The sequence below is a fragment of the Martes martes genome (genome assembly GCF_963455335.1).
Source record: "Martes martes genome assembly, chromosome: 5".
In the NCBI taxonomy this organism is placed as follows: domain Eukaryota; kingdom Metazoa; phylum Chordata; class Mammalia; order Carnivora; family Mustelidae; genus Martes; species Martes martes.
The window spans coordinates 49,459,354-49,473,617 of NC_137892.1; the positions used below are offsets into that span (position 1 = coordinate 49,459,354).

At 35.4% G+C, this 14,264-nt stretch overlaps 1 protein-coding gene across 1 annotated transcript in view; it reads left to right on the forward strand.

The window, feature by feature from the left end:
• Positions 1 to 14,264, forward strand: part of ARB2A (ARB2 cotranscriptional regulator A) — a 427,333-nt gene that overhangs the window by 41,052 nt on the left and 372,017 nt on the right. The window contains exons 2-3 of the mRNA XM_080803670.1: positions 5,547 to 5,648; positions 9,844 to 9,944. Of these exons, the coding sequence (XP_080659796.1) occupies positions 5,579 to 5,648; positions 9,844 to 9,944 (171 nt within the window). The 5' untranslated portion in view covers positions 5,547 to 5,578. The remainder of the gene's footprint in view (positions 1 to 5,546; positions 5,649 to 9,843; positions 9,945 to 14,264) is intronic.

Sequence of the window (14,264 nt, forward strand, 5' to 3'; positions counted from 1 at the left end):
CAGGTCCATGACCTTCCATTGTTCCATACCCTTAATATTTATTCCCACACATGTTCTCTGGATTTCTATCTGTATAAATTAGAAAAACCAGGTAGTTCTTTTGTTGTGCTGGGTGTTGGGCACCTCCTTATGAGTCACACTTTATACCTCACCTTTAGTGGTCTGCTGTGACTGGAGTGTAGTTGAAAGTCTAGATGCAAAGAGGGCTTTGGGCTGTGGGTCCTGAAGAGAATCAGCTTATATATTTATTTATTGAGAGAGAGAACAAGCAAGGGGGAGGGGAAGAGACAGAGGGAGGGAGAAGACTGCCCTCTGAGCAGGGGGCTTGATGCGAGACTTGATCACAGGACCCTGATATCATGACCTGAGCTAAATGAAATTAGACGCTTAACCCACTGAGCCACTCAGGTGCCCCAAGAATCAGCTTTGTCTTGCCTGGCAACAGACTCAGGGGAGGGCATGACAGTTTCCTTGACAAAGGTTTAATTTTCTCAGACTAAGGTATAGAGACTGCTTCTACTGAGGGTGGGAAAGCTTCCTTTGACAAAGAATGGTCAGAATTTAGAGAGTCATTGTCCTCAACTGCATTCCATTCCAATTTGCAGGACCCCATTCTTTCCCAGTCACTGTCCTCTCTTTAACAGTGGACACGTGTGAGGCTGGTAGTTCTGCTTGTATTATAATTCAGCTGGTTGCAGGATGAGCTTCTGTGTTTGATTTTTAACAATCTCAGCCCTTCGGCTACAAGAGATAAGAGTTACCTTCAGGACACACTTAGAAAACTAGAGGTTATTTATGATGTGCTTGAGCTGGGAATTTGAATTCTGAATTTGTCCATTTTTTCCACTTCCTTGTCCAATGACCTTAGGAGCAACCAACCAATTTCATTATGTTAGTTTTCCAAAAGTGTTTGAAAGTATCATATACATATTCATCCAGATTCAAATGTCAATCTCATCCCGAAACACCTTCGCAGGCACACTCAGAGGAAAGTTTAACCAAATATCTGGGCACGGCATGGCTTAGTTAAGTTGACACATAAAATTAACCATCACACCATTCCTCTGTCTTTGGACACTTGAGTTGTTTCTTGGCTATTGTGAATAATGCTATGAACATGAGTGTACAAATATCTGTTTAAGCCTCTGTTTTCATTTCTTTGGGTATCAAGTGGTATTTTTATCCAAGTATTGCATATGCTTAGTTGAAGTTTAGAATTCTAGTTGCTGAGTCACTTTAATTACCAGAGGCATGTTTTAGAAAAAACACTTGTGTTACATCTGATGCATATTTAAATTATATGGATTCAGTCGTACTGTATTTTATAGGTGAATGAAGGTATTTTTAATGGAAATGTTTTATTATACTTGATTTTTGCCTAATCCACTGCCTTTGAAACTCAGTCTCTATGTAAAATGCAACTTATAGTATTGCTTTCTTTTTAAAAAGCAGAAAAAATAATTTCTGACATTTTCTTTCTACATGTCTTCTCAGTGCTAATGAAATAAAATATCTATATCTGGTTCCTTTGTTAATAGAAGAGAAGTTTAAGGAATGCCTATTTATTTAGTTTTCATTTTGTGCTTCATAGGAACATTTCAAGCAAGGCAAAAGCACATTTCTATATTCCTAACTTTATTCTTTATAAGGTAAGGAAGAGCGGGGTTAAAATATTTTAGGGTTGATATGGCACATAGAGTAAGTATGGTGATTTTGAAAGAGCATTGAGTTAGGTATTGGAAACTACATCTATTCCATTAATCCCACTGTACTATTAAGGTATAATTTCGGACAAGCCATTTTTCCTCTCTGAGCTCATTTTCTCATCTGAAAGACAGTGAAGGTGATAATACATGCTACTGTTCTATAGGATTGTGATGATCAAGTGAGAGAAAGTATGTGAAAACCTTAAATTGGTATGTAGATGTTAGGTGGCATTTTATGATCTGAACTGATAGACAAAGCGGCTGTTAGACATAATATATCTGCTTAAAATTAGATGGTTGCTGTGTCTCTGATTAAAAGGTTTCTAAGTTTGAACTGTAAATGACTATAGTGAAGGAACCTCAGCTCACTGGAAAGAGAATTTTCGAGCCACTCCAAGCCATTTTTGGTATTAAAAAAATCTGTTTTACTCTGTTTTGCACAGAAGTACATGGTATTCGGATATTCACTAATGAATTAGAAATTTGTCGGCCTATATCCCTTTGTTAGCCCAGTATGCATATTATGTGACATTTCCATTTTACTAGAGAATTTGCAAACATTTTTTATTTTTGAATTTTGAAGATGCTGTATTTTTATGTGAGTCGAGGTTTATTTGGTGTGGCAGTTTGAAGAGTACTAAAAAATTATTTTTTTGATGGCTTATCTTTATGTCTTACAGAAAGAGACTAGAGACTGGAGGTAGAAAAACTACTTTTTTCTTTGGCATATTTTGATGTTCCATATAGATGGATTTGTTGTATTTCTGTAAGACAGAAATAAAGTGTTTCTTCTGAGATAATTCTTTTGTAGGAAAAGGGACTGGTTTGCTTTATTACGTATCCTAGGAGCTGGTTTCTCTTCAGGAACTTGAGTTAGAATGCAAATCTCGAAACCTAAACTTTTTTTTTTTTTTTAAGATTTTATTTATTTATTTGACAGAGAGAGAAGTATCACAAGTAGGTAGAGAGGCAGGCAGAGAGAGGGGGAGAAGCAGGCTCCCTGCTGAGCAGAGAGCCCAATGTGGGGCTCAATCCCAGGACCCTGAGATCATGACCTGAGCCAAAGGCAGAGGCTTAACCCACTGAGCCCCCAGGTGCCCCGAAACCTAAACTTTTTAAAAAATATCTTTTCTTTGGAAAAATAAATTTGAAGTTTATCTTTTTGTTTTTTGAGTTTTGACATAACTCTGATGACATATAGTGAGAATTTTTGCCTCATTCTATAATAAGAGCCTAAAAGGTATCATTAAACACTTGTTGACAGACTGATTCTAGCCTGTGGCAGGGAAAAGATAAGCCTAGAACAAGCATTTTGTGGTAACACAAAATAGGGAAATATTTAAAAAACAAAAAATAAGAGCATGTCAAACGGTTATAGGAGCCAGCTGGAAGAGCTTATAGCCATGGCCATTGCTGGAACAATTTGAGCAACAAAATAAATAATGTAGTATTTATTATAACCCAAATTATATAATAAATATCCCTGATTCTATACTGATATAAGATTGAATAAATGTGTGTAAATGGAGGAAGAGAGACAAAAATTCATACAGAAGAATTACAAATAATGTATGTAGATATTCCTTGTTCCACAAGGCAGAGCACAGTTCTACTTTTCTTCCTTGAATGTGGGCTAGCCTTACTCACTTCTAAGGAATAGATTATAGAAAGGGAAAAAATAGTGATCATAGTTGAGAAGTCTGGCAGACACTGCCTTAGCCAGCTGATGGAGATTAACATCCCCAGTGATATACCATGGATATCATGTTCCCTTTGATATGATGTGATAAAAGGGGTTAGTTTACCTCTGTGGTATTCCTTCTAAAAACCTGTAACCCTGGTCTAATCACAAAATGAAAAAAAAAAAATCAGATACACCTAATTTGAGGGTCATTCTGCAAAATACCTAATCAATATTCCCCAAAAGACTCATGATCATAGAAAAGAGACAAAGAGTGGAATCTGTCACAGGCCAGAGGAGACTGATAGACGTGACTACTGTATGTGGGGTGGTGATCTGGATGGGATCCTGGAATGGAAAATGGACCTTAATGGGAAAACGTATGAATAATTTCTGGGCTTAGTTAATAGGAACATACAGATGTTGGTTTCTTCACTTTCACAAATGTACCCTGGTAATGTGGGATGTTTTATTTTTATTTTGTTTAATTTTTTAAAATTATTTTTTATTGTGTTATGTTAGTCGCCATACAGTATATCATTAGTGTTTGATAGAGTGTTCCATAATTCATTGTTTGCGCATAACACCCAGTGCTCCATGGAATCTGTGCCCTTCTTAATACCCATAAGCAGGTTCATCCATCCCTCTACCTCCCTCCCTTCTAAAATCCTCCGTTTGTTTCCTGGAGTCCACAGTCTACCATGGTTCATCTCCCACTCTGATTTCTCCCCCTTCATTTCCCCCTTTTCCTAATGTCCTCCCACACTATTCTTTATGTTCCCCAAGTAAGTGAAACCATATGATAATTGACTTTCTCTCTGCTTGACTTATTTCACTCAACATATTCTCCTCCAGTCCCATCCATGTTGATGCAAAAGTTGGGCATTCATCCTTTTTGATGACTTAGTAATACTCCATTATGTATATGGACCACCATCTTCTTTATCCTTTCATCTGTGGAAGGGCATCTCGGCTCTTTCCACATTTTGGCTATTGTGGACATTGCTGCTATGAACATTGGGGTGCATATAGTCCTTCTTTTAACTACATCTGTATCTTTGGGGTAAATACCCAGTAATGCAATTGCCAGGTCATAGGGTAGCTCTATTTTTAATTTTTTGAGGAACGTCCACACTGTTTTCCAAAGTGGCTGTACCAGTTTGCATTCCCACCAACAATGTATGAGGGTTCCCCTTTCTCCACAACTTCTCCAACATTTGTTGTTTCTTGCCCTGTTAATTCTGGCCATTCTGACTGGTATAAGGTGATATCTCAGTGTGGTTTTGATTTGAATTTCCCTAATGGCTAATGATGATGAACACTTTTTCATTTGTCTATTAGCCATTTGTATGTCTTCTTTGGAGAAGTGTCTGCTCATGTCTTCCACCCATTTCCTGACTTGATATCTGTTTTTTAGGTGTTAACAATAGGGGAAACTGGGTAGAGGACATAAAGGCACTATCTGTATTTTCTTTCAACATTTCTATAACTCGAGAATTATTTCAAAATACTTTGTTTATTTAAAATATTTAAATTTAATATTTATTTAAAAATTTATTTATTTTTAAAAATTTATTTATTTAAAAATCTTTGTTGAGAGTATTTTTATTGTATGGAAATCAGATGGTGGGAAGAATAAAAACTGCTTTGTGTTAACCACATTTTGTCCGGTTAGCATGTTGTATTTTAATATTGCAATTTTTTTCCTATAAAATGGAATAATGTGCTATATTACCCCATTTAAATTTGTAAGTTTCCTTATTCATAAATAGTAGTTTCATCTTTATATAAGATTTAGTGACCATTTAGAAGACCTGAAACTTTTGAAACTACAGATGGAGGTTAGTGAGATACAAATTAATAGCTGAATATTTTGAGGAGAAGAAGTTAATAATTTATTACAGTGGTACATAGGATCTAAAATTGTGATTGTTCTGGGAATTGATGATTTTGAAAGTGCTTTTGATATTATCATGATATAGCACATGGGGAACTTAAAATTTTAAAAACATTATCAATAAGGCAACTCATATAAAGTAATCTAGTAGAACAAAAGGATGCTTAAAATAATCAAAAATACAATCTCTATTATTAACTTTGTTATTAAAATACAACTTATTAAGAAAATGAATGTTAACGCATTTCATATTCTTTTCTAGATTTATTATCTAGGATTGATTTGGATGAACTAATGAAAAAAGATGAACCACCTCTTGATTTTCCTGATACCCTGGAAGGATTTGAATATGCTTTTAATGAAAGTAAGTGTTTGCTACATACAAGATTTATTTATCATGCTAATAGAATCATAGGACAGATATTATTTACTATTTTTATTTGCCAGCTAGAATGTTTTATGTATTTCACTTAAGAAATAATGACTTACCCCTTCATGGTGAAATTTTTCACTCAAGGAAAAGAACCAAATTATAATTTTCTATAATTGTCAAATCACTTAAACCAATGGACATGAATTTGATGTGACTTAATGTATTTCAGCCCAGAGCTTTCAACTCTCAGGCCTCCAATTGGAACTCCAATTATATTATGTAGAAAGATACTACTTTTTCACGTATTTAAAAGGAAATGGCTAGCAGTTATCATCTATGGTGATATTTTAAAGCCTAATACTCAGTTTTCCATGATTTTTTTCAGGCAACATCCTTATTTTAAAATCTATTTTATTTTTTAAGATTATTTATTTATTTATTTGACAGAGAGTGAGAGTAAGAATGAGAGATAGAGAGACAGAGAGGGAGAAGCAGACTCTCTGGTGAGCAGAGAGCCTGATACGGGGCTCCATCCCAGGACCCCGAGATCATGATCTGAGCCAAAGGCCGATGTTTACCTGAATGAGCCACCCAGGCATCCTGCCTGTTTTAAAATTTATTAATTAAATTCTGAATAAGAAAGCCTTCCCACTTTGGGTTTGGAAGAACATACCATAAGTTACAAGGATGTTTTTAGAACAAAGAATTACGATTGATTGAATTAATAACATACTATTAAACATTTGAAGAGTACTAGTGCTACAAGCTTGGTAGAGTTTAAGTTGTAGCTTTCTGTTTGTTGCTCCACATCAACTAAATTGGTGATTTGTTACCATTATGGTAGTTGATATCCCTTAATAATAACACTTCCATGTGTCAGGATTTATAGTGACAGTCTCTGTGTACTAGAAGATTAATTGATTTTAAGTATGATATTAGAAACTTTGATCTCTTATCTGGTGTTAATTTTCATGCTTTTAATAAAGGATATCTTAATGCCAAGATATGTATGAGTAGTAATTATTTGTTTTACAAACCTAGCTAGCCAGGTGCTCCAGAAGTAATAAACTTTTATCTTTCCCTTTCTTATCAGATACATACAGACATCTTTTCACTCACTTGTACACCCTTGCATGTACTTACCTTGCATTCACACTTATGTGATACCTATACCTTTGCATACACATACACCTTTTCATGTATGTATACCTCAAATGTGTGTGCATCCTTGCACATGCCTACCATTTATTTTATAAGAATCTTGGACATTGTCTTGCATAAACATAGACTAACAGTATTAAGGAGAAATGCTTGAATTCTAAGGAGAGAATGTCACTTTTAAGGATCTGTTTTTAGCTTGATACGGTTCACCTTTGAATTTGGGTTAATAGTGAATATTTTTTCAAAGAGGTGAGGATTTGGAGACAGGAAACTAGGTCTCAATACTAAACCCCTAAAAAGGCAATTCTAACTTACTACCTTTCGGGACTTCTTTTTTAACTTTATGATAACAAGAACTCTTACAAGAGGCTTGGAATTAAACTTTCATTACCTGATTGAAGAAATTTCTAATTTTTCCTAAAGGATTTTAAAGTAGTTAGTTGGATAAAAGAAGAATTTGGATACAAATTTTATTCTAAGCCAGACAATTTGTAACAAAGGGGAAGAGATTGTTTTTACCTGCATCAGATTTATACCTTATTCTTTAAAATCACTGTGCCTTTTTTTTAAAATATTTTATTTATTTATTTGACAAAGATCACAAGTAGGCAGAGAGACAAGCAGAGAGAGAGAGAGAGAGAGGAGGAAGCAGGCTCCCCACTGAGCAGAGAGCCTGATGCAGGATTTGATCCCAGGACTCTGAGATCATGACCTGAGCCCAAGGCAGAGGCTTAACCCACTGAGCCACCCAGGTGCCCCTTCTGTGCCTTTTCAAATACGTCTTGTGTTTCCCATTGTTGTAAATTTTATAAGGCCCATCTCAAATGCCCTTGCTGATGAAGAAGTTGAAGGCTTTTCCCCTTTTACCCTCACCTATACTCCCTCTGCTCTGGTGCAGTATTATGAGAGAGCACACTTTTAGATCACTAGAAAAAGTAATTGAACTTGTGGCAGAGCATTTGAGTTTGAATATCGTCTTCTATAATACCTGACATTTATTGAACTCTTAATACATGCCAGGAAGTATTCTAAATACTTTGAACTTATGAATTCATTTAGGCAAGTGATAGCCTCTTTGAGGTCCTGGACTCCATAACAAATCTGATAAACTATATGGATACATTTCCCAGAATAGCACACATTTTAGGTATACATGTGAAACTTTACAGCTGATTTTAGGGGACCCTAAGCTAAAATGGCCTAAATCAAACCTTTGACAGTCACTGGAGTGATTGTCCAAACCTTTGAGAAATGCCATATTTACAAATAAAAATATAACCTAAGTAATCCAGGTATTTTTTTCTGGATAAGAGTGCTCACTTTCTTTGCCTCTTAACCTTTTCACTTTTAGCAGTAGTGGTAATAGTTGACTATATTAATAGGTTCCATTTTCCTAAAGAACCCAAAAAAGAGTGTTCTATGTAGTGATCCAACACAGTGTCTCATGTTGAGAGTATTAAAAACTTTACAAATAAGGATTAGTCCTTGTTTTGCATATTTAAAAAGACAGTTTTATATGTGGTGAAATTGATTCATAAAAATAGTGAAGTAGTTTTACTTGAAGTAGTATTTTTCCAGGGTTCAGTTTTAGTGCCATACATTCCTTTCAACTTTTTGTCCACTCCTGCCTTCATTGAATAAAAATCAAATACTAAGTTCCACTCTGCATGTCATGTCCCTCTTTGGTCTCTAAACCCTTTCTTGTGCCTCACTGCTCTTAGCATAAAGTCCAGACCCAGTAGTTGGAGTCTTCTGCTTTTTGATCCCAACATGTTCTCCAGTGTTCTGCAGTTTGGCTCAGTACTTCGTTTTGTTTCTGTTAAAATGGATTGTTCACTATTACTTGAACGTTCTGTCCATTTTTCACATTTTTGTCTAAATTGCTAGGTAGAGGCGGGGGGAGAATAGATTAAAGTAATTGGCCTGTGGTCTCTCTCCTGATCACCAGCGGCCCACTTCTGGGACAGAAAGAACACAGGTGGCCTGGTCTTTTCTCCTTAAAAACATCCTGATAATGTAATCTTTTAGTGAATATAGACCAATGTTTGCTATGAACAGAGTGTTTATCTATAGAATACTTTGAGCAGGTGACTGGTTTCGGTTTGCTTAGGGTAAACAAGCATAATCTGTGGATATTTGAAGTATATTTCTCTGAAGGATATCACAGAAGCAGTACCACTCTTTGGCACATAAAACTGAAGTATTTTGTAACCAAATGCTCACCAATGTATGAGGTAACCTTTTTGCCTCACATTAAGACTTCATCTGCTCTGGACCAGAGAGTGCTGCCAGTGAGAGCGAAGGACCTGGGAGGAAATGCCTAGGCTGTCCCAGACCTCTCCTTCTTTTCTTTGCCTGTGCCTCTTGATTGCTTATTGCCTTGTTATTATTAGCAAAGTTATTATCAGTAAAATCCCTGAATTGAATGTGTCTGACTTGACAGTCCAAATCGATGTTGGCTCACTGCTTTTCTCCAGTGTTCGTTTAAAATCTTAACCATACCTTAGGCCTAGTTGAGAAGTCTCCCTGGAACCTCTGAAACTGTTCTAACCTATAAGGGTCTTCCTCTTCCATTTTTCCAAACTCATTTTAGTCTTTATTATCTACATGAGTTGCCTGTGGCAGTTTTTACATTGTTTACTTAACTTCATTCTTGTTTACCTTCCTAAAAAGTTGCTTAACTTTTGGATATTTATGCTTTTACTCCTCCTCTAGCCTCTAAGCTTAGACACTGAGACCTTGTTCACAGCTGTAGCTAGCCATGATCCTTATATATTATAGGACCTCAACTGTTGTTAATTTGCTTTAGAGAAATGAAAGTCAAAAGGCACAGCATTTGAGTAGTTGAGGGCATTCTTTTATAGTACTTAGATGTTTGCATCACGTTGATATTTGAATGAAAAATGCAAAAATAAAAATGAAACTTCTGAGAAAGTTATTTTAAATTTTTATCAGATGTTATTTATTTTTCATGTTATTATAAATATACTCTGAATCATAGCAATACTGTTTGTTTATCTTCTAGAGGGACAGTTAAGACACATAAAAACTGGGGAACCGTTTGTTTTTAACTACCAAGAAGATTTGCACAGATGGAACCAGAAAAGATATGAAGCTCTAGGAGAGGTATGGCCATATATTAAACTTCACACTTTTTTTTTTCCAGTTTTGAAGAGTCAGAATAAAGGTTTTGAAGCTAAAGCAGTTCATGAAGTCTTTTGTTTAAAAAAAGTGATTTTAAAATTTGGGGTTTTTTTTTGTTTATTTCAATGGTTATGTTTGAAACATATTCTCGAAGTTTATGTTTTTATGTAAACCTGTCCTTCCCATGACCTTAATATTTTGTAGTGAGTCATTACATCAGAAGACAAATTCATGACAGATTTTATCTTTTAAATGTTTTTAAGAGATTGAATCCTCTGCTATGCCAGGAGGAATAAGTGTTCTTTTAAGTGGTTATCTTAAAAAAAAAAAGTTACTTATGTTAATTATATGAAGTGATGGATATGTTAATTGTATTAATCTTGTTTATCATTCTGCAATGTGTATATATATCAAATCATCACAGTTATTCCTCAATAAAGGTAAAAAAAATTCTTATCTGTGTGAAGAAGATTGATATTTGCTTGGCTAATAAAGTGTGTCTATCCTACTTACCTTTGACTTGATGAAGGATTAGGCCTTGTGAGCATTTAGTTTCCTCACATGGTACCACTGCGGGGAACCCTTGAAAATGTCATTTGTCATTAAGGTGAATGTTCTGTTAAAGCTGAAAGTTTTACTCATCCTATGTCATGTTAAATAATTTTAATAAAATGCACATGGAGGGGCGCCTGGGTGGCTCAGTGGGTTAAAGCCTCTGCCTTTGGCTCAGGTCATTATCCCAGGGTCCTGGGATCTAGCCCTGCATCAGGCTCTCTGCTCGGCAGGGAGCCTGCTTCCCTTCCTCTCTCTCTGCCTGCCTCTCTGCCTGCTTGTGATCTCTGTCAAATTAATAAACAAAATCCTAAAAAAAAAAATAGTAAAATGCACATGGACACATTTGTTTAGTGTGATAATACATACTACTTTAGTTCTTTAAGGAAAAGCTGAAGTTCCTATATTCCTGTTTTGATTCTTTAAAAAACTAGTCAGAATGAATTACTTGGTTAAACAGCAGCATAAAGAATATATGAAACTTAGTTTATCTTTGCTGGAAGACAGTTCTCCATGGATTACATTTCCACATGTGTCTGAGCAAAGGCGTTGACAGCTATTGCTGTGGACTATCTTTTCGAGGGTGTTTGTGTAGGAAACAGCTTGGAAGACAGAGCTTGTGTCTTCCTCCAAGGGAGAGAACAGATTTGTTTGCTCTTCAGGAAAATGCTCTTCCCGTCCGCCACTAGTGGCAAAGAATGGGCAGATTTGCTAGTAACCCCCTTATAAGATTGAGCTTCATAAATTTTGAGGTTCCTTAGCTATGATGCAGTCCCACTGTGTGCTTAGCCTCTATCTTTAGCCTGTCCATATTGCTTCTTTAGGACTTGAAGGACAAAAGAAAGAGATGAAAATAAGCTTATGCTGCTTGCTGAATACCTTGAATAATAAAGTCTTTTGTCTCTGACATAGAAATCTAGTGTCTTTTGGCAATATCCATGAAATAGTAGCAGGCTAACTTGTTAGCTGTCAAAGAGAATAAAATCTCAGGCCCTTCAGAGTTCTTGACATTTTTCGCTAGCATTTGTAACTTAAGTTTAATTAATGCCCTGAATAATTTCTGCTGCACATGAGATATTTCCCCATTCCCCATAAGTGAATTACTTATATGCCGCGGGCTAGTAGTATGTTGATTCTAGGAATAGCCATAGTATATGACCTTACAGATGAACTGGGGATGTTTGTTTTGTTTTGTTTTTAAATGGGGCTTTCAGTTTACTCCTTTCCATGAGCCATGCCTATTTGTTCACTTGCACAGGTGCTGTTCTCTAAACAAACTTTGTCCTTTTTGTCATCTGCGTCTTTTTCACCCTTAACCTGTATCCCCTAGCATTATCTCTGTCAGAATTTAGCAACTGTATCTTATTAGATTGTCCATGTACAAGTGATTCCTTTCTCCTAGATCTCCTATCTTATGTTCTTTGGACATATGGATTGTCACAGGTTTGATTTTTGGTGTATCTTACTCTATTTACTCTAAAGTTTCACTTTAATGATTATGTATAGATAGAGATAAAATATTCTGCATTATCTAGATTTCCTACCTCCTGTGCCTGCATTCACATTTGTGTTCGTGATCAAGCTGGCCCCAAATGATCACCCTAAACCACAGGATTTATTCTGTAATGCAGTGTGTCTCAAATTTAGATCAGTAGACCCCTGAGCTTCAAGTACCAATCCCATTTACTTCCCAATATATTTATCAAAAGTGAATATAACCTTCTAACATAAAACTGTCGCAACAAAAGATCCAAAGATTAGAGAAGGGAAGTCTGGTTGTTAGCATTTGGTTCCCTAGCATCTTGCTTCTCATGTCTTGTTTGAAATACTTGTGTTTTTATTTTTTATTCCTCTGAATTCAGGTATACCATGAAATACTTATTTTTATTACCAATCCACTGCTGAAGGTTGACTATTAATTTAATTTCATTTCCTACATTTTAGGTTTGAGATGTATGAATTCTAGTTAAAGATGCATAATGACACAATTTTCACTATTGTAAATTTGTTTGGTAGGATTTAATAATGCATAGGTGGACCTATCTTTTTGTCCATATTCCTTACTTTCTGTTTCTGAGCTGTGTCTTACAATTAGTTTAACCACCTTACTGTCCTTCATACTTTTATCTCATACCGTTTCCTGTCTTTGAAATACCCTTGGTCCCTTGTTCATGATACCCCTACCTCTACCTGCCTTCAGGTTTTGGCTTTCATATCTTCTAGGAAGCCTTTTCTCATCTTCTCTACCACTCTTTTTTTTCTTTTTTCTCAATTTCCTTTCTTCTCATTCTCTTTTTCTGCCTATCTTGCCTTCTTTTGAGAAGGATTTAAGGTGGGCGCCTGGGTGGCTCAATCGGTTAAGCGGCCGCCTTTGACTCAGGTCATGATTCCGGGGTCCTGGGATCAAGTCCCACATCGGGCTCCCTGCTCAGTGGAGAGCCTGCTTCTCCCTCTCCCTCTGCCTACCGCTCTGCCTACTTTGCTCTCTATCTCTCTATCAAATAAATAAATAAAAATCTTAAAAAAAAAAAAAGAATGATTTAAGGTGACCTTAAATATGAATATTCCACTTAGCAAGATTAAAAATTAAGTAAAAGTAATAAAATAGAATTTAAACAATGTTAGTAAACTAACAGCATGAGTTTGTTTTCTTTTTTAAGATGCTTTACACTGTATTACAATATTTTTTAATGCATATCTTGTGTCAATTTGGGGAAATTTTCTGTATTCTTATGGTACTTGTTGAATAGTAAATGAGTGTTATACAAATATATAAACTATAAATTCTAGACCTATGTATCTTAGGAAATTTCTTAATTTTAGGAATTTGAATGTGAAGGTAATGTTTACTTATTGAAAGGAAAATGATATGCTAATGATGATTTTCCCATTTGTAGAACTAAATTTTCAATTACTTTATTCTAATTCCCATTTAATTTCTAAGAGTTTCAGATAATTATGGCTTTGCTGATAAAAATTATTTGATTAAAAGTTGTCTGTCTGTATTTATGGCATGTTTTGTTGGAAAGTTTTTATTCTTCATGGTCAAACTCTAGACTGAATCCGCTGTAATTCAGAAAATAGAAGTTCTTCTATAACTGCCTAAATTTCCTAGAAAACAAATAAAGTTTTGCATTTATATTTTGGAAATAATTTAGTACTTCGTGTTACCAGTGAGGTCGCTAGTTGCAGTAAGTGAGAGCCTGTAGAAAGCATTTCACCACGTCCTGGACACAGAAGCACTGAAAAACCTCCTTTCTCCTCATTGATGGGTAGGGTGGAATTCAGAAGATATTACAAATTTGAGTTTATTGCCTAGGAGCCTGCCTTAATAAATAGCTTCTGATGATTGAAGTTTTAAGGAAACAGATTCTGGCTTTAGCCAGCAATCTAAACCAAAACCCCTTCTGGTTTTTTTTTCCTTTTAGTATGTTCCTACTGAATATTGACTTTTGTCTTCACTAGAAAACTACTATGTATGTTTCACAACTGCCGTTTTAGTTTATGTTTATTTCTCTCTTAAGGAGATTATTATAGCAGTCATTCAGCAGAAATTGTTTTTAAGACTTGCTCTTGAAATGCTCCGTCATTTCTATGTAAATTAAACTTATTGTGTAAGTAAAATAAACTGAGATGTCAGTTTGTTCTTAGAATGCAGTTCCATAACTACACAAAAGAATACTCTTTGCATTCACGTAGTTATGTTTTTATAGTCAAACAAAAGCTTTTGCTAATATGTATTTTTTTTTT